Source organism: Leucopleurus acutus (genome assembly GCF_964270905.1).
Source record: "Leucopleurus acutus genome assembly, chromosome: 9".
Lineage (NCBI taxonomy): Eukaryota > Metazoa > Chordata > Mammalia > Artiodactyla > Delphinidae > Leucopleurus > Leucopleurus acutus.
Window position 1 is genome coordinate 48,273,828 of NC_139144.1, and position 20,397 is coordinate 48,294,224.

A 20,397-nucleotide genomic window follows, 5' to 3' on the forward strand; every position below is an offset into this window, starting at 1 on the left:
GCTCTCCCTCAGCAGGTGCACTAACACTTTAAGAAGCAAGAAACAGAGCAGTTCCTCCGCCTCCCTCGCTCCGCATCCAGTCCTGGCCGGGCTAGCGCCTTCACGCCCTGCGGGCCACGCCTCTGCGCGCTGGTTGGCCCTCCCAGACGTGATGAAACCTCCTGCACGCATTACAGGAGCCAGACGGTTATAAAGTGAGAGGTGAGGTGAGGTCCTCAGCCCGCAAGTCGCAGCCTGCTCACTTCACGCTCGCCCGCCCGCCCACCCCGCTGGAGCCCAGGTAGGCCGGGCAGCCGGGGGTCGCAGCGCTCTCCCAGCGTGCCGTGGGGCTGCCCCGGGAGGGGAGGAGGATGCGCAGCAGCCTGGCCTGCCCGACGGGAGGGCAGACACGGATCCCGGCATCTGCGGCTTCTGCGGAGCAAAGGGGGCGGGGCCGATTGTTGTGCCCCTGGGAAGACCTCCGCTGTGGTCCCGGAGGGGGGACCTAGTGACCCGCAGAGCCAAGGCCCAGCCGCTTTGGAGAGAAGGCGGCGGCGGTTTAAGTTGGCCATTTTAAATTTCATTATTTTGTATTATATTGTGTCGAAGCCTGCGGAAGTTTTCGCATTTCAGGGGACCCGCTCGGATGGGCTGGAGGATGCACGCGGCCCGAGTGCAGTCGCGAGTCATGGGGCGACGCGGTCGCTAGGTCTTGGTCCGAGAGGGAGGGTCTGCAGGGCTGTCTGTTAAGGCCTCGGAGGATACCCCCTCACCTCCGGCAACCTCCACCCCTTCACCTAGTTACCCCTCCCCCCATCTGTGTAGACTGCAAGACTCAACAAGTGACTTGCTGAGCAAATCCTGCCCAGAAGAGATCTGGGCACGACAGGCGGCGCGGTATGGGAAAAGGCAAAAGAAACGGGCATGCCTTTTCTCAATGGATATCTATTTTATAGGGCTAGTTTCAGATTAATGTTATTATTTTAATGAAGGGACAGTGTTTTTCCTCAGCCTGTGGCCTACATTATTTCTTTACCATCTATTGCCCGGGGTGCTTGATAAATAATTTAAAAGCACTGGTAACTCAACTTTTTCATTGATTGATCTCATAAGATTAATTAAAAGTAATTTGTGGCTTAGTAATATTCCATTGTATCTATGTGCCACATCTTCTTTATCCATTCATCTGTCGATGGACATTTAGGTTGGTTCCGCGTCCTGGCTATGGTAAATAGTAGAGGTAGACATAAAAAATGGACTGGAGGACATGGAATGGGAGGGCAAAGATGGGGCGAAGTGAGAGTAGCATCGACATATACACTACGGAATGTAAAATAGTTGGCTGGTGGGAAGCAGCAGCATAGCATAGGGAAATCAGCCCGGTGCTTTGCGATGACCTAGAGGGGTGGGATTGGGAGGATGGGAGGGAGGCTTAAGAGGGAGGGGACATGGGGACATGTGTACGCACGTGGCTGATTCGCTTTGTTGTGCAACAGAAACTAACACAGTATTGTGAAGCAATTATACTCCAGTAAAGATCTATTAAAAAAAAAAAGTAATTTAGGTCTTGAACCTGTGCAGGCGTTAGTTGCTGAAATCTTAAACTTCACCATATCACTTTGTTTTTAAGTATTGGTTTAAGAAATTAAGTGCTCTGAAACAACACTGTCCAATTCAGTAACCACTAGCCATATGTGACTATTGAGAACGTGAAGTGCTGGCTAATCCGAATTGAAATGTGCTTAAAGTGTTGATGATTTAATAGAAAAAAGCAATGTAAAATATCTTGTTAATATTTTTGTACTAATTACGTCTTGGCATAATACTATTTTCAGTACATTGTGTTAAAATCTATTTGAAATTTCACTTTTTTCTCTTCTTAAAAAAAGTTTTTATTATGCTTTTGTCTTTTTACTTTTTTAATGGTGCTACTAGTATATTTAACATTACACATGTGGCTCACATTTCAATTGGACAGCACTGCTCTAGACATTTATGAGGAAATATGGAAAATTACTGGAACAGGTAACAGCAGTAGGAAAAAGTGTTGCCAAGTAGGATGTTTGCAAGTAAGACTGTTTCCAGTAAAAATAATAGGTGATAGTTTTAATTTGCTTTTCCTGCTGGAGAAATAAGTGTGCTTTGCAATCGTTTGTCGCCCCTGTTTCCCCTCCAATTTAGTGCTTACTGAGTTTCTGTAGCATGCTTAATGGGATTCACTAAGCAGCATTAGGAAGACTTAGGCAAATGACTGACTAATCACCGCACATGATTTCAGAGCACTTTCCCAGCCCATTTTTTTAGAGTCAAAAGTAGATGGCTTATTAATAGTCACCTCACTTAAACCTCAGTGAATTTTCCCAGTAAATCTCGAAGTAAATCCAAGCATACCTAGCTTTGCAGGTACTGCTTTTTTTTTTTTTTAAACAAATTGAAGGTTTGTGACAACTCTGCATACGTGTCATTTTTCCAACAGCATTTGCTCATTTGCTCACTTCCTGTCTGTCACATTTTTGTAACTTGAAACTTTAGCAATCTGTGATCAGTGATCTTTGATGTTTGCGCTGCAAAAAGATTACTACTTGCTGAAGACTCAGATGATGGTTAGCATTTTTTAGCAATAAAGTATTTTTAAATTAAAGTATGTACATTGCTAGACATCATGCTATATTGCACACCTAATAGACTACAGTATAGTGTAAACATAACTTTTATATGCACTGGGAAACCAAAAAATTCATGTGACTTGCTTTATTGCAGTGGTCTGGAACCAAACTGACAATATCTCAGAGATGTTCCTGTATCTGATTATGGGCTATTCGGCCAAATGCATGGGAGGGGCTGCATAGGACATGTGATACTTCATTTCCGAGTTGTTTTAGTTAATACCATTTTCCATTAATTGGATCTGGTCTCATAAAAGCTCCAAATAAGGCTTTGGTTCATTTAAATACAAATGAAATGTCTTCAGAGGATTGTTCCAAGTGATTGATGCAACTTGAATATTTATATTTTTTCTTGATGCCTTTTATCTAGGCATTTGCTGCAAATTTCCATTTAAAAAAATACCAAAATAGTTTGCAAGTTATAGATATTTAGGTAAAGTAACTGTTTTGAGCTGACAGCATTCAACTAAAACTGCTGTTTATTTCACAGTTGAGAATTGAATTTGAATTGCAAAGTAATTAACATTTGTAGGAAGTAACTTATTTGCTTCTTGGCCTACAGGGAATAGCCAAATTGTTTTTCTGAGATACTGCTGTGTATGTCCCACCTACTTTGCTTTCTTACTCACCAAGGTAGCTTTGAGACAAAAATGTTTAACATTTTTGTCTTTTAGGACATTTTGATGGTGAACATTTTGTATCTCTGTCAACTTAAATTTTTTTCTTGTTATTAAACTAAGATATCAGATAATACTGCTTTCTCTTTTCTTTTTAGAACTTCTCTGATTGTGTTTGAATAAGTCACTTGGAGGTAAGCTAGAAGTAGTGAAATGTTTATAATAGCTGTGTATCTTAATGCTACACTTAGGCAGTATGTATGATCATCTTTTCTACCCACTATACATCTATTAGTACAGGTATAAAGCCGGCATTTAATTGTCAAGGAGACACAAGAGGCGACTGTAGTAATCTGGAGCATCTCGTGGATTTTTCAGGGCTTTTGGGATTCTGGGATGGAGAGAGTGGGGATGGGATCTCTGGCAAGGATGGAGCCAGGCTGCATGTGTATCTGTATCTTGGGGGTAAACCTAGGATACAAAACAGAATGTGGCCTGAACACTGCTAGCTCTAGCTGACCAAATCCTAATGTGAGAGGGATGCAGCCTTTGACTGGGGGCTAAGCTGCTATAGCTGGCTGGATGTTAAGGTCATCCATCTTTCCTGAATACTTGTAAGTAAATTAAATCATTCTCTGTCCCTGTGTGCCTGCCAACCTACTGGAAAATTGCTGTAGATAAGATAATTTATATTTCAATCTTTGAAGTGGCTTATGCAAGTTTGGGGAATCAAGATTGAATACAGAATTGGATTGGATATTGAATATTTAATTTGTCTGTTTTTCTCTCCGTAGAGAGCCCATAGCTCCATTGCACCATGTGTGGCATTTGGGCCCTCTTTGGCAGTGACGACTGCCTGTCTGTTCAGTGTCTGAGTGCTATGAAGATTGCACACAGAGGTCCAGATGCATTTCGTTTTGAGAATGTCAATGGATATACCAACTGCTGCTTTGGATTTCACCGGTTGGCAGTGGTTGACCAGCTGTTTGGAATGCAGCCAATTCGAGTGAAGAAATATCCTTACTTGTGGCTGTGTTACAACGGTGAAATCTACAACCACAAGAAGGTAAACAGAATAAAACCAGAAGCTATCTGGATGTGATTAGCCTCAGAGCTAGTTGGTTATAATAATTTTATTTTGTATAATGCCTTTTGCTTTCAAACACTTTCCATGTTCATTCTCATTTGCTCCAATTATATATAGAGAGACAGGGCACCAATGCACAAAGAGGTGAAATGACTTGGTCACACACACAAAAAAAATGATAAAAAGGATTACAGGGCTTCCCTGGTGGTGCAGTGGTTGGGAGTCCGCCTGCCGATGCGGGGGACACGGGTTCGTGCCCCTGTCCGGGAAGGTCCCACATGCCGCGGAGGGGCTGGGCCCGTGAGCCATGGCTGCTGAGCCTGCGCATCCGGAGCCTGTGCTTTGCGACGGGAGAGGCCACAACAGTGAGGCCCGCGTACCGCAAAAAAAACAAAAAAAGGATTACACTTCAGGTTTTTAACTCTTAGAATCGTTGTACTAGGCATTCTGAGAAAATGAATATGGAGCTCATGGATATGGGAGATCCAGTTTCAGTATAGGTGGTCAGAGAAAGCCTCTTGAGGAATTGACACTTCAACTCAGACTTGAATGGACAAGGATTAGCTAGTAGGGCTGGGAAGGGCATTTTCGTGCAGAGGGAATAGCCATGCTTAGAACCCTGAGATTGTCATAAGTGAACAAGGGCCATGTGGGATTGGGGAGGGCCAGAGCAAGGAGGACTTGGTAAGGAGGTAGAATATAATTCTAAGAGCAGTGAGATTTGAAGATTTTTAAGGCAGGGATAGAATTTAATAGTTTGTGGGTGATCACATTTGTAACTTATATTTAATGCTGCCCTTAAGATGTTGCTGTTGCATAATTAATCAGGCAAAGGATAGACAGGTAGCCAGATGCAGTGGAGTGCAAGAAGTAAGACTTTCGGCAGCCCTAAAATTGGAACAGTTTTTTTTTTTTTTTTTTTTTTTTGCGGTACGTGGGCCTCTTACTGTTGTGGCCTCTCCCGTTTTGGAGCACAGGCTCTGGACGCGCAGGCTCAGCGGCCATGGCGCACGGGCCCAGCCGCTCCGCGGCATGTGGGATTTTCCCGGACCGGGGCACGAACCCGTGTCCCCTGCATCGGCAGGCGGACTCTCAACCACTGCGCCACCAGGGAAGCCCTGGAACAGCTTTTTAATCTGGTGAAAGCATACTCTTAGGATGAGAGTAGTGAAGGTTTGGAAATTCTAACCTGACGAAGCCAGATTTACTAAGAGCCTTGCAATCTGGAATTGTTTGGCTGGTGTTTCATAAGAAATTTTTTAATCTAAAATTTGCAAGTTATTTTTTTTGTCATCTCCACCCCAACTTTTAATTTTGAAAATCTCAAATTTACAAAAAAAGAACAGAACATTGAGCATCTGGATGGAATAATTGTTAATGTTTTGCCTTTTTTGCTTTATCTCTCTGTCGGTATACACACACATTCAATTTTGGGCTTAATCATTTTAGAGTATACTGCAGATATTATAACACTTTACTACTACGTATGTAAGCATTTGTCTGCTAAGAATAAGGGCATTCTTCTACTTAACACCAATACTATTATTATACCTAAGAATTCATAATACCTAAGAATTCATAATACCCTCTAATATCCAGTTCATATTAAAATTTCCCAGGTGTTCCACGAATGTATTTATAGCTGTTTTTTGGTTTTGAGCCAGATTTCATTCAAGGGTCATATATTTGGTTGTGATTTTTCTCGGTACTTTTTGAGACTTCTTGATATATGCCTATCATTCGTGAGTAGAGATTTATATTCTAGTCACCCTCTGGCCATTTTTATCTCTGAATAATAGCTTTAGTCTTTGTTTGTTGTCGGCTTATAGGAACACTCGAGAATAGGCTTTTCATTTGAAGAGTCGTTATAGTTATTCAGCATATTCCTTTCATATATTTAATAAGGGCCTACTATACATCAGACATCAGTTTTATAGGTGCTTGGAGGTGAAATGGAACGGGAAACGTAAGGGAGTTTCAAGCTAGTGGGAACAGAGGAGGGGGCAGTTAAAACTTCCTTATAAAGCCAAGTTGGTACCATATACGTGAGAATGCTAAGTTTGTATTATGGCAGTAGTAGCCTGACTTTCACCTTAAATTAGGTAGGAAATGCCATGTTTTACTTGAACAACATAGCTGCTTTTGTGTATATTGTTAAATATTTGGAAAATATTTCTTTTCTAAACTAGCCAAATATGTTGTATTTTCAGAAGCAGAGAAGTTCCATTGCTTCTACCAATCATTCAGGTTATCTAGTGTGAGCAGCTAAAATCTGTCTAAAGAGTAGAACTGACATTTCAGGCTTATATAAAGAATTCTGCAACATAAGCTTCAAAGGTTCCCCTTTTTTGGTGAAAATAGAATTTACTACTAAAATCCAGCCAGCAGTTGGGAGTGGAGGGAGACTGGTCAAGGAGAGGAGGAATACGTGTGAAGGTTGGGCAAAGAGGAGGCCCCCTCCCTGCAGGGGGCATCAGAGGCCTACAGCCAGCAAGTCAAATGGCAGTGTGATTTCTGCGTGATGGCAGAATATGGGGGCTTTAAGCTAAGTGTGGCTTCAGGAGGGTGGGAAGTATACACGTGAATCATTAACCAGTAAGTTACCTGTAAGCTTTAGGCCAAAGAGCCATGATGGTGATGTGGTGGTGGAGTATAGATTTGGAAGCTGTTGCTTGCTGAAATCACCGAATGCTTTGGGCTCATTTATCCTGCAGGTACTTAAGCCCAGAAGGGTCAGCAGAAGACCCCTTCCAAACACTGCCTCCTAGTGACAGAGATCATCGCTGACAGTCTCTCAGAGCAAGGAGAGGTGACCAGGAGGTGGCTTTGTAGTTCCTGGAAGCGGCCAAAGCCCGTTTTTGGACAGTTCCGTGCTTATAGACAAAAGGTTCACAAATCTATAGAGTGAGCATGGTTGTGAAGCATGCTCTTTACAGGTCATACACATATAAACATAGAGACTTACTTTTTGAAATTTAAAAACATGTTTTAAATATTCAGATGTACCCAGCATTTCAACTTGATTTTGTTTATGTGAACCTCCTCTCTATTATCAGCCAAAAATATGAGTAAGTACAAAGAAAGAGGAACATACCAAGAAGTTTTCACCCTCACAGTTTGCCATTGGTGAGGGAGAGCCACGGAGTTTGGGCCTAACTTAATTGAACCCTCTCTACATGCAGTGGGAATGATGGTCTCTACTGTTCCGCTGGGGGATGTGGATGAATAAAGCTCCAGCATCATTTTATCCATCACTGAGAAGTAGCTTTAATACCTCTGCAGTGGTGGAAGGATGGGATGCTATAGTCCTCCCCAGGACCAGCAGCTCTGTGTTGGACCATTTGTCTCCACCATTGTGATGGAATCATTTATTTGTCAGGGAATAGTGCCAAATGTGTTTGTCCTTTCGCTTTCTATCTTCATAGGAAGTCTGTGAGGCTGCACTTGAAGAAGCTCAGCTGATACTATATTCCCAAACCAAAATCTCACAGTTGAAGAAGACACAGTTTTAGTGTCCATGACACCTGGCAGTCTATTTGCTTGACTTAACATATTTATGTAAATACACGTGTATTACATACACAGTATGTATATAATATACATTTCCATCCCTCCACGCAATACAGAGGTACATTGCGTCTGTATTCTGGTTATAAGAATGCAACTAAAATTTTCACGGGCTTAGCTTTATGTTATAAAGAATTTGTATGATTCTGAGTTCAAACAGGCTATATTTTTATAATGCCGTGATTCTTTTAAATCACTAACGTGCATGAAATTATAAAGCACAAAAATAGTGAAGCAACTTTGCAATAAAAAAAACTTAGTGAATGCACAAGGATTCTAACATTTTTGTTTTGCTATTGTTTCCTTAAGCTGCAACACCATTTTGAATTTGAATACCAGACCAAAGTGGATGGTGAGATAATCCTTCATCTTTATGACAAAGGAGGAATTGAGCAAACAGTTTGTATGTTGGATGGGGTATTTGCATTTATTTTACTGGATACTGCCAATAAGAAAGTATTCTTGGGCAGAGATACCTATGGAGTCAGACCTTTGTTTAAAGCCGTGACAGAAGATGGATTTTTGGCCGTGTGTTCAGAAGCTAAAGGTAATGATAGAATTTTACTGTAGATTTTCATTATTGTGCTGATTCTGTGTTTTCTTTTAAATAATATTTATAAATCTAATCCAATGCATATTTACAAATGGGGCAACCCAGATTTTTTACAAGTGACTATGTGAGTCATGGACTTTCTGAGCTTTTCTTTATAAAGCCAAGGAGTTGGACTCTACTTTTAGCACTTAAATTCTGTAAACCTTAGAGGATAAGTCTGTAGTAAAGTCATTTAATTTTTGTTGTGCTGATAGGCTGTGCGTCTGGTCTGATCCCATATGTATTTTCAAGTTTCCCTATGTCACATTGTAATGGTAGGGTTGGCCGGCCCTGCAGTTATTGCACTGTGGTACTGTGCCATGGCTATCACACAGACTCATTTTAATTTAGCATTTCTTAAACAGCTTTATTGGTGTATAATTTACATGCCATACAATTCTTCCATTTAAAGTGTACAATTCAGTGGTTTTTAGTATGTTCATAGATATCTGCAACCAGTGCTTCGGTCAATTTTAGAAATTTTTTATCACCTCAAAAATAAACCCCGTAGGGAAATCCCTGGCGGTCCAGTGGTTAGGACTCTGTGCTTTCACTGCTGAGGGCCTCGGTTTGATTCCTGGTCAGGGGAACTGAGATCCCACAAGTCTTGCAATGCAGCCAAAAAAATAAAAATAAACCTTGTACTCTTGAGCTGTCACTCCCCATCACTCCATATCCATCAGCCATTAAACTTCCTGTCCCCAACTACCTCCTCTACCCCCTCTCCCCCCAGTCCCAGCCAACTGCCAATCTGCTTTCAGTCTAAGTGGATTTCCCTATTCTGGGTGTTCCATATGAACAGAGTCATATCATATGTGGTCTTTTGTTACTGGCTTCTATCACTTGGCATAATGTTTCCGAGGTCTGTCTATGTTGTAACATGTATCAGTATTTACTTTTTATGGCCAAAAGATACTCCATTACATGGATATTTGTAATGGATTACATTACAAATATGAATTACATAAACATTCTGTTTATCCATTGTTAATCCTTTTGTCAGTTGATGGACAATTGGCTGTTATGAACAATGCTTCTCTACATATTTGTGTACAAGTTTTTGTGTTTTCATTTCTCTTCGGTGTATACCTAGGAGTGGACTTGCTGGGTCATGTGGTTTACTCTGTGTTTACAAATAGCATCAAAAAGAATAAAATACTTGAGAATAAATCTAACAAAAGCAGTGCAAAACTGTATGCTGAAAACTATAAACATTGTTGAAAGAAATGAAAGAAGATCTAAATAAATTGGAAAGCATACAATGATCATGGATCGAAGACTTAACATTGTTAAGTTGGCACAGACTCCCCCAGTGGATCTACAGATTCAGCATGACCTCTGTCAGAATCCCAGGTGACTTCTTCGTAAAAATTGACAAGCTGACTCTGAAATTCATAGGGAATGGCAAAGGACTCACAATAGCCAAAACAATCTTGAGAAAGAATAAAGTAGGAGGATTCTCACTTCCTGACTTCAAAACGTACTACAAAATAACAGTAATCAGGACAGTGTGGTACTGGCAGGACAGACATATAAACCAGTGGAATAGAACTAAGAGTCCAGAAGTGAAACCATACATCTGCAGTCAACAGATTTTCATCAAGGGTTCCAAGACCATTCAATGGGCGAAGAATAGTCTTTTCAACAAATGGTGCTGGGACAACTGGACACACACATGCAAAAAAATGAAGTTATTAAACCTTTACCTCACACCATACATAAAAGTTAAAGTGGGTCAAACTCCTAAATGTAAACACTAAAACTATAAATCTCTTAGAAGAAAATATATGGCTAAATCTTCATGACCTTGGATTTTGCAAAGATTTCTTAGATATGACCCCGAAAGCACAAGCAACAAAAAAATAAATTGGATTTCATCAGAATTAAACATTCTTGTACTTCAAAGGACACCATCAAGAAAGTGAAAAGACAACCCACAGAATGGAATAAAATACTTATAAATCATATTTAGCATTTCTTGACAAAGTTGAGGAAGGCATTCATCTTTTATCTCCTAGCTAGATAGAATGACATCCTAAAATCTGGTCTACCTGCCTGTCTGCCTTTTTGCCTCATTCCTTAAATCACTTACTGTGATTGTATGGCAAAGAAGTATATATGTTATTTACCTAAAGTGCTGTTAGGGAAGCCCAGCAAAGAGAACACAAGGGAGAAGCAGACTCCATACTTCCACTGTGTCTCCAAAACCTTGATATGGAATTACGGTCTCACGTCCAATTTACCCTCTGAAATTTCTTGACTTGTGATTTTTTTACATCCTTAACACTGCCCTTTTCTAAACAACATGATCTCATCTAGAATACTGTACTGCAATAGTTTTCCTTTCTCAGTGCTTTTAGAATAGCCTATCAAAAACTCATTTGGTCATGGTGCTCCCTGCTTAAAATCTTGTAACTGCTTCTCCCCCTACGGGAGCTGTGTGGCTAGCTTGAGGTCTGCTAGCTGGTGATAGGATCTGGGGCTTGTCTGCTGTTTGAATTCCACACTACACAGTAGATTCCTGGGTCAACAAACTCAAATTATAAATCATAATAAGTATTCTGTGTAGATAGGCTTACTGTTTATAATAAACCACTGATTTTTCTTTTCTTTTTTTTTTTTTTTTTTGTGGTATGCGGGCCTCTCACTGTTGTGGCCTCTCCCGTTGCGGAGCACAGGCTCTGGACGCGCAGACTCAGCGGCCATAGCTCATGGGCCCAGTGGGATCTTCCCGGACCGGGGCACGAACCCGTGTCCCCTGCATCGGCAGGCAGACTCTCAACCACTGCGCCACCAGGGAAGCCCCTGACTTTTCTTTTTTAATCACAGATCATGGTGAAGTCAAGTTGGTTACTTCCTGTGAGAACTTATTGAGGGAATTTAAATTATAATGTTTAACTCACACACAGTATATAATAGCTACATAAGGGATAGATGTCTGACTTCTTAATATCTGAGTTTAAAGTACGTAATGGTGGATCATTTTGCTTGTTAAAGGACTGGGAACCACAGCTATTTTCTTAAGATACCTCAGTGATGACAAGTGACTACCAGGATATCATAAAATTAAGTTTCAAGTCATTCTCTTTGCTTAATAAATGTATCTTTTCTTGTATTTGTTTGCTTTAGTGAAGAAAATAGATTTTTTAAAATCAGAAATTCCAGCTAGGGAGAAGAAATTGAACACTGAAGATTTTCCTATTGCCTTGAATTACTAGAAACCAGTGTAATTTTGCTGTGCATCTCTGTACTACTGTTACCTTTCTAGTAAGTAGATGGTAGGGTTTTGAGTGATTATATTTTTCCAGTTTTGCTTATGTAATGGACACATATTTGTATTAAAGAGGGAAGATAAATAGGAAGTTAGAGGATACTAACTAATTATGAAAGTTACTGTGAAGTATTATCCTCCTTTGAATAAATTTATCTTTTTGAATATGTAGGTCTCATCAACTTGAAGCACTCCATGACTCCTTTTTTAAAAGTGGAGCCTTTTCTCCCAGGACACTATGAAGTTTTGGATTTAAAGCCAAATGGCAAAGTAGCATCGGTGGAAATGGTTAAATATCATAACTGTAGAGATGAGCCTCTGCATGCCCTGTATGACAGCGTGGAGAAACTCTTCCCAGGTAAGAAAGCAGAAGCCCATCCACCTGTTCCCCACCTCTCTCCCCAAAAGGAAAACTGTACTTTCACATCACTGGAATGATGTAAGTTCGAAAATCTGTTTCCTTTTTAATTTGGAGGTGACACATTGCAATTTGGCCAACTTCACTGTTGAGCAAATGCCATCATGATAGAGGTAGATGACTGTGTACCCATTTCAGTAAATAATTCAGCCCAGGCTTTTCTGCAGCTATTTAATTTCCTCTATGTGTTAATAGGTTTTGAGATAGAAACTGTGAAGAACAACCTCCGAATCCTTTTTGACAATGCCATTAAGAAACGTTTGATGACGGACAGAAGGATTGGCTGCCTTTTATCAGGTGAAGTCAGTTTAAAAACCTAATTGTATTTAGTGCATATTTAAGTTAAATGATTTATAGCTATCCTGGAGGTTTTGACTATAAAATACTATATGATTTAATCTTTCCTCCATTATAGGATGAAAAAGTTTTCTGTAAGTTGCTTTCAATATTTTAATAATAATGTAGCAAATTGTACATTGTACATTGTAGCAAATAATAATGTAGCAAATAATGTAGCAAAGTGATACTATAATTATATTGGCACGAATGAGCTAGTAAACATTCTTTAGAATGTTCCATGTCCTCCTAGTCCACCATCTTGATTCGAGTCCTAGAATGTGGGTAGTGGTTTTCAACCAATTCAAATACTGTTACCATTATCACAGGTTAAATGTTAGATTTTTCTTATTCAAGTTGATTTTCAATTTATAAAACTTGGGGATTTTAGATGGTAAAACTCTAATCTTAGTGCTTAATAGGAATGTAAATCATATCTGTCCCTCTCTTATGTAAGGCCCATAACCACTACACTTCCTGTCTTGCTCATAGGTGGCTTGGATTCCAGTTTGGTTGCTGCCATCCTGTTGAAGCAGCTAAAAGAGGCCAAAGTACAGTATCCTCTCCAGACATTTGCGATTGGCATGGAAGACAGTCCCGATTTACTAGCTGCTAGAAAGGTAAGACACTGTCTTTGTCTGTTACGTAGTTAAGACAGACTTGTTAGTAATTGATGGTTCTATACTTTGCTGCTGCATTGACTTAGATAATTGTTTTGAATTAAATATATTAAAACGGAATGAAATGCCTGTTGAATGTCAACTATGTTGTACACTGTATTCTGGGCACTTTTTTTTTTTTCGGTATGCGGGCCTCTCACTGTTGTGGCCTCTCCCGTTGCGGAGCACAGGCTCCAGACGCGCAGGCTCAGCGGCCATGGCTCACGGGCCCAGCCGCTCCGCGGCATGTGGGATCTTCCCGGACCAGGGCACGAACCCGTGTCCCTGGCATCGGCAGGTGGACTCTCAACCACTGCGCCAACAGGGAAGCCCCTCTGGGCACTTTTATCTATCACGACCCATGCAGTCCTCACAAAGACCCTATGATAATTCCGCCCTTTTGAGAGTTAGGGCATGGTATAGTGGTTCAGGCTGCAGGCGTTAGAGCCTGACTGCTGGTTTCAAAGCGTACTTCTACCACACAATTCCTCACTTACGCAATGGAAGTAATAGTATCTACCATGGGATAGTTTTGAGGTGAAAATTACATAATACTTAATATAAGTGTGTAGGATAGAACCTAGCGTGTATGAGTACTTAGAGAATGTTAGATGTTCTTTTTACTTTTCTTTTTTTTTCTTTTATAAAGTACTGTGTTTAGGGCTGTGGGCAGAGGGGACCTTGTACACATTCAGCGTGCGGGAGACCTCGTTCCCACTTTGGAGAAACTTGCATAGAATGGCTGAGAAGGAGCAAGCAGGTGGTCCCAAAGCAAGCTGACCAATGCTAAATGAATCCACAATAGCCAAAGGAAACAGAATGAGGGGAGGGGCCATTTAATTTAGGAAAAACATCCTGGATGTAAAATTAGGCATTGCAGGAGGGCCAAAAGGAGGTAAAATCAGTGTGAGGGGGAGTGGGGGGCATGCTTGTTAGGGTGAAGTCTTGGCGTGGGAAGAGTGGCTGGGAGCTCTACCTCTCGGTGGTCAGTGGAGGGCAGACACCGGGGGAGGCAAGGGAGCCTGACTAGGTGGGGCTCGTATGCAGTGGCCTAGAGAATCATTTCCCCTTATTGTGGTGGCCTACGGAATCATTTCCGCTTAGTTTGTCTTGTTTGTTTAACACCCTTGTTAATTCATAATGTGTTGTGAACTACAGTCCCGCTTCATTTTCAAGAGTAGTCCTTTAAAACACAAGCCTGTGGGTATTTCTTGTATAATCAGGTGGCAAATCATATTGGCAGCGAACACCATGAAGTCCTCTTTAACTCTGAGGAAGGCATTCAGGTCCTGGATGAAGTCATATTTTCCTTGGAAACTTACGATATTACAACAGTCCGTGCTTCAGTAGGTAAGGTATTTTATGATCCCAAAAAGATTTTTAATACTGAAAAGGTATAAGGAGTAAACAGTCCTGTTTCAAGCAGTTGTTTAAAAAACAGTACTCAAGAATGAACAGAGGTAAAATTCCTGTGTCAGCAATTGCTGAAGACAAGGCCATTTAAGAATTCCTGAAATCTCTTTTGGAGAGGAACAATAAATACATAGTTAAACTTCCACATTTATGGTATCACTATTTATATTTCTTCAAAAAGTAGATACATACTTTTTGCACCACCTTCCCCCCAGTTTCTCTGTATAAAAGTTTCTTGGGCTGTATAGGGAAATAGGTCTACGTTGTAACTAATTTCTGTAAGGAATGCTCGTTTTAGATATATTTTGGTAAATATTCCATCATACGACTCATCAATCAATAACATATTGTGCAGCAAGAAATACGAGTTTTACCCTGTGGATACACACTGAGATTAGAAGCATACTCCCAATCAGACTGATCTAATTTTGCTGAGCCTCTAATATGCTACTGGCTTAGATATGCCTCTCTTAAGGGATGCAGAATCTGACACGACTCCATTGCAAAGTTTAGGGTCTGCATCCTCATGCTCTAACTTTGCAATAATAGTACAGAGGTGCTGTCTCTCCCAAGGAAGCAAAAATTAGTTCTTGAAGGGCAAAAAAATATTAGGTATTACAGTGGTTTCTGGCCTTCCAAAGGGCCACGGTACATCAGCAGAAATACAGTATTTCTGGTACTGATATTTCGTTGGTGAAGGAGATTAGGGAAAAAGGTCTAAAAAGTATCCCTAGGGAGGTGATAATGAAAAAAGTTAAGAACAGATAGTGGTTTACAGGGATGTGGAGCAGGGACCAACCGCGGGCCTCTCACTGTTGTGGCCTCTCCCGTTGCGGAGCACAGGCTCCGGATGCGCAGGCTCAGCGGCCATGGCTCACGGGTCCAGCCGCTCCGCGGCATGTGGGATCTTCCCGGACTGGGGCACGAACCCGTGTCCCCTGCATCGGCAGGCGGACTCTCAACCACTGCGCCACCAGGGAAGCCCCAACCAGCACCTTTTAATGATGCAATATTCTTAACCGTATTTGACATATGCTGAATGGGGAGTAGGTATCAGAAAAAAAGCCCCGAATAAAAAGTAAGCTACCAAAGCCCTAACTTTTAATTTTTTTATAGTGATACTAGTGTGAAACTTATCACATCTAAGATATTTGAGTCATTGTTCAGCAAAATTTTTTAGCATTTTTAACATTGTTTAGCAAAATCTTCAGATAGACATTCTTGGCCTGAAAGCGGTAACATTTTAAAACCTATATATAAAATTGTGGAAGGGTTTTGGGGTGTTTCATCACAACAGTACGACTTTTGGATTACGTACATAAAAAGATAGGTACCATATAAAGATATTGTAGATATAAGGTCATTCTTTTGCAAACTACTTTATACTAACAGAGAGTCTAGTGTGATAGCAAAGCTTGCAGTCATTTCCAGAAATCAAATAAAAGGCATTTTTGGTAGAGGGTTATGTGGACATTAACAATAATTTCTGTCTCTTTTTTAAGGTATGTACTTAATTTCAAAGTACATTCGGAAGAACACGGATAGCGTAGTGATCTTCTCTGGAGAAGGTTCAGATGAACTTACACAGGGTTACATATATTTTCACAAGGTAAGCATTCTCAAATGAAGGGATATTGATCCTAGGGGAAGAAAAGTATGAATTATTATTTACCTATTTTCTATCTTCTTTTTTGGTATAACAGTAACACTTTGAATATCTTGTGAGGCATATCAGGAAATCTGATAGTGTCTGTATTTTGGGGGGGAGAAAGAAGTCTTAATAGTGTCAGATAATATCTTTTTTTGAACTAGTTAAGCCTAAGAATCATGTTTCTGCTCTTAGTCTCCTATGGTCTTATGGCTGTCGTACAGCATGTCATTTTATTTGTTCTAGCCCTAGCAGTCTTGGTGTGAGGGAAGGTACGTTTTATCAAGCATTTACTCCCTTCCCTAAGCTCTGTTGGGCTTTTTGTCTTACCCACCTTTAGAATTGGAGTTATGTGTATGAGTAAGATATAAAAACTGTTTCATGTGCCAGAAGCAAAGCTTGTGGGTGTATTTGTAACTTCAGCTCTGTTTGCAAACTAGGCTCCTTCCCCTGAGAAGGCCGAGGAGGAGAGTGAGCGGCTTCTGAAGGAACTGTATTTGTTTGATGTTCTCCGAGCAGATCGAACTACTGCTGCCCATGGGTAAACGTGGTATTTTAGGAAGCGATTGTAAAAATAACCTCAAAAAACAAAAGGCTCAGTGGTCGATTTCTTTCTTTCCAGTTAGTATATGTTGCAAAGTATGCCTTCTATAGAGAAAATGAAGCTTGTCTGTTGGTGCAAAGGGATTAGGCTGAATCAGAGTGCTGTTGTCATGGTGAGAGGACATGGACAGGCGGTTTGAGATGGAGTTCCCATCTTGAAAGCACAACATCTTGCCCACTTCTGGGCAACTGAGATGGAAGGCACTTGCGGCTTTTTTTTTTAGTTTTTTTTAAGAGAAGTAAAGATTATACACCTTCATGTTGTGAGCGTTGAGCGCCTGCCATGCCAGTTTGATGCTGTGGGGACCATGTGTGGGGAGAGGGAAGCGAAGATGCAAGAGATTTGATTAGCTTAAAGTTGGCTAAAGTTTTCACTTTCTAAAGCTGGTCATGTTGGAGAATTGAAGACTCTTACTGTACGTGATAAACAACCAGTATCAACTCTTTTAGTTGCTTCTACCAAATCACACTTAGATTAGAAAATAATATGAGGTTGGGGAATGAACTGAATTCAAACATTTTTACTACTAACTGATGAATAACTTACATTCAGTATAAACCAGCGTTCCACAGTGTTTCATCAAAGGTCACATCATCTGTTTCTTGAATCCTGGGGACTCTGGTTAGGACAAGCAGATAGGGTAATAACCGCAGATTAGCATTACTGTTTTTAATAGGATGAGAGACGGTCTCACCTAGAAAAAACTGTGAGTCAGGAAAGTCCAGGCAAAGTACGTTCTTAATGATCAGGTCACTCATTCTTTTTCTGATTTTTGAGATATTTAATAGTTTACAGAAGGGAAAGTAAAAGTAATTATTCTCCAGTAGTTTGTTTCATTCCCTAGAGGATGTAATATGTACTCTGAATGAAGGTTTTTGTATTCATGCATTAGCGTAGGGCGGTTACTTAGGATTATAAAAATGACTTTATAATGTTAACATTACTTAGAGGCTAAGTGAATTCCTAGGAAACTAAGTCTGAATCTAAACAGACAGGCACTAAATATCCATTTTGATTTAGATTTTCTTCTTTTCCTTTTTAAGCCTTGAACTGAGAGTCCCCTTCCTGGATCATCGATTTTCTTCCTATTACATGTCTCTGCCACCAAATATGAAAATCCCCAAGGTGGGTGAATCAAGATAAAAACTGTCAAAAAACCACTGATACTGGTTATATTTAGAACTTTCACTGACACTCCTTTTGTTTTCACATCAGAACGGGATAGAAAAACATCTTCTGAGAGAGACCTTTGAGGACTCCAATCTGATACCTAGAGAGATTCTCTGGCGACCGAAAGAAGCCTTCAGTGATGGAATAACCTCAGTTAAGAATTCCTGGTTTAGGATTTTACAGGAATACATTGACCATCAGGTATCATGTCTTTAAAAGTATTTTCTGGAATAGGATAATTTGGGTGCAGAGGAGTAATCACTGTTCATTTTGTATTTAATTTAAATGTTTGTGTCTGCAGGAGAGATGCCCTGTAAACAATACTTCTTTTAAAGAATTCTGTAAGAATAAAGTGGCATCTAGAATAGAGAGGAGACTTACCAGTCATCACTGACTTTTTTTTTTTTAATTTATCTATTTTATTTATTTTTGGCTGCATTGGGTCTTCATTGCTGAGAATGGGCTTTCTTTTTAGTTGCAGCGAGCGGGGGCTATTCTTCATTGTGGTGCGCAGGCTTCTCATTGCGGTGGCTTCTCTTGTTGCAGGGCACGGGCTCTAGGCGTGCAGGCTTCAGTTGTAGCACGCGGGCTCAGTAGTTGTGGGACATGGGCTCTAGAGTGTGGGCTCAGTAGTAGTGGCGCACTGGCCTAGTTGCTCCGCGGTATGTGGGATCTTCCCGGACCAGGGCTTGAACCCGTGTCCCCTGCATTGGCAGGTGGATTCTTAACCACTGCGCCACCAGGGAAGCCCCCTGGCTTTCCTCTTACACATTTTTGGGCACCTGTTGGGTGCCAGATGTTGTTAGGTACAAATGAATCAAACACTTAGAACCACCACTTAGAAGAAGTATGCATGTGAATGTTCCTTAAAGGTCACTGCAGCTATGTATATTAGGGTATTTTAGCATTTTCTAAGTGATCCAAAGAGTCTCTCACACAATATACATTCATGCCTTTTCTCTTTTTGTTTTCTGTTTTTGTGAAGCCAGATTAAATACAAGTATTTCCATGCCGGTTAAAAAACCATTTCGCTTCTATCTTGTTATTCTTGCAGGTTGATGATGCGGTGATGGCAAGCGCAGCCCAAAAATTTGCCGTCAATACTCCCAAAACGAAAGAAGGCTATTACTACCGTCAGATCTTTGAACGCCACTACCCGGGCCGCGCCGACTGGCTGCCTCATTACTGGATGCCCAGGTGGACTAGCGCCACGGACCCTTCCGCCCGCACTCTGACCCATTACAAGGCCACTGCCAAAGCTTAGGTATTCCCTGAGCCGTGGAGTGAAAGCAAACATTTCTTCTCATTGTTAAGGGTAGGGGGCTTGGGGGCAGGAAGGGTCAACGGCCCAGGCTTGCTTGGGTGTGAAAAAATAAAAGTCTTAAATCTGAAACATTGCTCTAGTCATTTATATTCATACAGCCCCCTCATCAGAGGTAGCTAGAAACTGAACAGCTTTCACTGTATCACAATAAGAGAGTGAGCTAGGAAAGGGGAAACAGTCTGATGTTTGGGAAGCCTCACACGCCCTTTCCTGGCAGAGCTACTGGAGAGGACTTTGGGGTCTCATGCCAGCGGGGCCTCCTTCCAGGCCTTGCCTCATCTGCGTGTGGTCCTCCTCTGACCTCCTCCCTTAGTTCTTTCTGCATTCCTAACAGCTGGCTAGTTACACTCTGGAGAGGTCAGTCCTTTGTAAGACTTTGACAGCTCTATTTTGTAAGATATGTTGACTGAAAACTGCACAGCCTAAAAGTTGAGAATTAAGTCATCAGAAAATCTGCCAAATAAAACTTACTTAAGCCCAGAAGACAGCCTCTCAGATTGTTCTGAGGGACTGGTCCGCAGAGGTAAGGGAGGAGCCAGGATATATAGTTTTTGCAACAAAGACCAGGTAGTCCAGAACATCAAAAGATTACTGTTAAAACCAAACATCTCAGGTTAATGAATTTAGTGCATTTCTCTGTATAGGAAGAGGCAAGAGTCTGGGCTAATTGAAATCATTCCTTTGATATGCATCTTAACTGTCTAGGGCCAGTATCCTACTTTTCTCCATCCTGAATCCCCTCAGGGTGCACGGTGGCAGGTGGCTGATGGCTTGATGGCTGCAATATCCTTTGCTTACTGATATGGCAGACAACATTTTTCATCCAGGGATAGTAATTTATATTTTTTTCTGTTGAGCCAATGTCTCTTCTGGAACTATCGTTGTAAAGCACGAGTCAGCAGACTTTTTCAGGGCTAGACAGTAAATATTTTCGGCTTTGCAGACCTCTCTTGGAACTGTTCAGCTCTGCCATTATGGTGCAAAAGCAGCCACAGACAGTATGGAAACTAATGGACAAGGCCATATGCAAACCTATGGGCATGGCT

General features: G+C 41.0%; 1 protein-coding gene across 1 annotated transcript; it reads left to right on the top strand.

Annotated features, from left to right (window-relative positions):
• Positions 1-236: 236 nt before the first annotated feature.
• On the top strand, positions 237-19,343 carry ASNS (asparagine synthetase (glutamine-hydrolyzing)). The gene is made up of 13 exons (XM_082845984.1): positions 237-280; positions 3,421-3,456; positions 4,057-4,328; positions 8,226-8,463; positions 11,952-12,137; positions 12,393-12,494; positions 13,026-13,153; positions 14,416-14,542; positions 16,108-16,214; positions 16,694-16,794; positions 17,901-17,982; positions 18,073-18,228; positions 19,082-19,343. The coding sequence occupies exons 3-13, from the start codon at positions 4,080-4,082 to the stop codon at positions 19,289-19,291; spliced, it is 1,686 nt and encodes a 561-aa protein (XP_082702110.1). The 5' UTR covers positions 237-280; positions 3,421-3,456; positions 4,057-4,079; the 3' UTR covers positions 19,292-19,343.
• Positions 19,344-20,397: the final 1,054 nt, after the last annotated feature.

Coding starts and splice junctions, on each gene's coding strand:
- ASNS (XM_082845984.1), top strand. CDS start 4,080: ATGTGTGGCATTTGGGCCCTCTTTGGCAGTGACGACTGCCTGTCTGTT. Junction 8,464..11,951: donor CGTGTGTTCAGAAGCTAAAG/GTAATGATAGAA, acceptor TTGAATATGTAG/GTCTCATCAACTTGAAGCAC. Junction 18,229..19,081: donor AGGAATACATTGACCATCAG/GTATCATGTCTT, acceptor TTATTCTTGCAG/GTTGATGATGCGGTGATGGC.